This window comes from Mus pahari, chromosome 2, assembly GCF_900095145.1.
Source record: "Mus pahari chromosome 2, PAHARI_EIJ_v1.1, whole genome shotgun sequence".
Lineage (NCBI taxonomy): Eukaryota > Metazoa > Chordata > Mammalia > Rodentia > Muridae > Mus > Mus pahari.
In genome coordinates this window covers 85,350,711-85,353,877 of record NC_034591.1, presented here as the reverse complement: position 1 = coordinate 85,353,877, position 3,167 = coordinate 85,350,711, and the positions used below count along the sequence as shown (strand labels likewise).

Below are 3,167 nucleotides of genomic sequence, written 5' to 3'. Positions count from 1 at the left end.
AAGGAAGGAAGGAAGGAAGGAAGGAAGGAAGGAAGGAAGGAGCTGCTTCTAATGTATCTTTTTGTTTTCTAGAATTAAAAGAAAAGTCTTACTGATGATCCCAAAATGGCTTTATGAAGATATTCCTAATATGGAAAATAGCAGTGTTGCAAAATTATTACAGGTAATCAAACAGCACCAAACAGAAACTGATTGGTGTCCAGTGTGATGGGGTATGCCAATAAAACTAGCATAGGGAAGGCTGAAGCAGGAGGAGGATGATTTCAAGGCCAACCAGAGCTATATAATGAGACTTTGTCAGACAAATAAGCAGGGGCTGGAGAGGCAGTGCAGTGGTTAAGAATACCTGTTGCTCTTGCAGAGGAGTAAGGCTCCATTCCTAGAACTGTCATGGTGGCCCATAACCATCCATAACTCCAGTTCCAGAGGATTCAGTGCCCTTTTCTGACCTCCACTGTACCATATACACACATAATGAACACACATATATGCAAGCAAAACATTCATACATATAAAATAAATAAATCTATAAATAAGCAATAAACAACAACAAAATATCCATAACTAAAAAAATCACTTAGGACCAATAAGAGTTCAGTCTGGTCATCAGACTATGTGTATGTATATATGTATCATATTTTTTTCCAGGAAAAGAGGAGTTCACAGGATAGCCTAGGGATGCTAGGCAGTTGGGAAAAGCTTTGACAGCTACAAAGCAGAGAGAAAATATGGAAAGATGAGAACTTTCTCAAGAGAAAAAAATATTCTGGGAAGGAGGGTGATGTGAACTCAAGTACTGAAGGGACTGTTGTGTTAACTTCTTATCCCAATTAGCCTATATAAAAAAAATCACAACCCAGTTATTATATTTATAAACTATATGCCTAGATTATACAGAACTATCACTGTACTAATCTATTCCCCAGCTATGAGACCCCTTGCTATTTGCAGCTTCTCCAGGCCATGTGGTTCTGCTCCATCCTCCTTCCACCTCCTCTTCCCCTCACTCCTCCTCGTCCTCCTCCCTCTCTGAGACCCACCTTTCCCTTCCATTGCCCAATCATTGGTTTCCACCTTTATTTGACCAATTAGAAAGGGGAGAAGGCCAAGGGAGAACACCTGAGTATGTGATCTATTCCTCTTCAGGGCCAGCACCTCTTAATGAAGCTGAATTAACATCAAAATACAAACAGCACCAAGATAACCCACAACATTTCCACCTTTCTGTCCAATTAAAAGGCTCCTTTTTCAGATATAAATTGAGCATAACCATAGCAACTATGCAAACTATGTAGTGTGATATATAATTAACATCTAGGCTATCAGTTTGTCAATTAAAGTACTCTACCACCTATCCTAACAATTTTATATTTGAGTTATATTTTGATTTTTAGCTTGGGCAGACAAACTTGGGCTCTGCTTAAAGTTGGGTGAGCCCACTGCCTTAGTTAGCTGTCTATTGCTGTGAATAAACACTGACTAAAACCAACTTGAGGAGGAAAGAGACCATCTTATAGCTGGCCATCTATCACCCAGGGAAGGAAGGGCAAAATATTGAGGCAGGAACTGATGCAGAAGCCATGGATGAGTGCTGCTTACTGGCTTGCTTTCCATGACCTGTTTAGTGTGCTTTCTTACATACCCAGGACTACCAACCAGCTCATGGGTAGCACTGCCTACAATGATCTAGTCTCTCCCACATCAATCATCATCAAGAAAATGCACCACAGACTTGCCCGCAGGCCAATCTGTGGCTATATTGTCTCACTCATCTTCCAAAATAACTCTAGCTTGGATCAAATTGACATAAAACTAGTCAACACATGAGTCAATGTAGCCTAGATGCACATCATTTGAATGAAGGATTCTCAGGATAAAATAAAAATAAACAAATAAAAAAATCTAAAACTTAAAAAAAAAAAAGGTGGAGGTTAACCAAGAAATATACTTAAGACATGGATTATTCTTAATTCTCTTTTTGGGAGACCTACAAAAAGACAGAAGGAAGAAATCATCCAGGAGATAAACACTCAGATAAACGGAAAAGGAAACGAAAATTGGGGAAAGTTTCAGCCCCAACTCAATTATCCAGTCAATTCTTTTAAATAATTTTGGGGGTTTTGGTGGTAGTGGGCTGCCTGTAAAATGAATTAATGTTTTTCCCTCTTAGGAAAAAGGTGTATTTGAGAATGATAATGCCAGTGAGCAGGCCCTGTATGTGGATCCTGTCCTTACAGAGATAAGTGAAATCTCTCCCCTGGAACACAAACCCACAGATTACAAAGAAGAAAGGCTCACAGGACTTCTTGAGACAAGAGACTGTCCTCTAACTACACTGTCTACCAGTTCTTCTGTTGTGTATATTCCTGATCTCAACACTGGATACAAACCCCAGGTTTCAAATGTTCCTCCTGGAGGAAACCATTTCATTAACAGAGATGAAAGAGACCCTACATCCCTTGAGGCCACAGATGACCACTTTGCCAGATTGAAAATGTATCCCAACTTCCAATTTTCTGCTTCAAGTATGGCTTTACTAAGCAAAACACTAATTCTTGATGAATTGAGCCTTGTTTTAAATCAAGGAGAATTCAATTCTCTTGACATACAAAACTCAAGACAGGAGGAAACCAGCATGATTTTGCAAAGTGACTCACCCAGTGAAACTATCCCAGCGCAGACTCTGCTGTCTGATGAATTTGTCTCCTGTTTGGCAATCAGACATGAAGACTTGCCGTCTAGTAATTCTTACTTTCCACAGAACGTTTTGGAAAGCCATTTCAGTAGGATTTCACTCTTGCAAAAGTAGATTATGCCATCAAAGTCAATGTGAGAAGCTGCCTTTCCACTGCAAGCCAAAGCTTCCCTCAAAAGAGGTGTAATTGCACTGCCATGACTCCAGGATGGGACTTACTTCACTGGCAAAACAAAACAAAACAAAACAATGAGGCTGTGCTTGTTTGCTTGTTCGCTCATTTGTTTGTTTTCATCTCATGTTAATATTCCCACTTGAGACAGGGGGTCACAAAGCCAACTTGACCAACTCACTGTATAGTTGAGGATGGCTGAACTCCTGGTTTTCCTGCCGCTTCTTCCCAAGTGCTAGGATTAAAGGTGTATGCCACCAGGACTATTTCTTCCCTACTTCTGTCATTAAATTGTACAGT

General features: G+C 40.0%; 1 protein-coding gene across 1 annotated transcript in view; it reads left to right on the top strand.

Moving 5' to 3' along the window:
- Il23r (interleukin 23 receptor) overlaps positions 1-2,809 on the top strand; it is a 73,007-nt gene extending 70,198 nt beyond the window's left edge. Inside the window, exons 10-11 of the mRNA XM_021191222.1 lie at positions 73-163; positions 2,171-2,809. Coding sequence (XP_021046881.1) covers positions 73-163; positions 2,171-2,809 — 730 coding nt within the window. The remainder of the gene's footprint in view (positions 1-72; positions 164-2,170) is intronic.
- Positions 2,810-3,167: the final 358 nt, after the last annotated feature.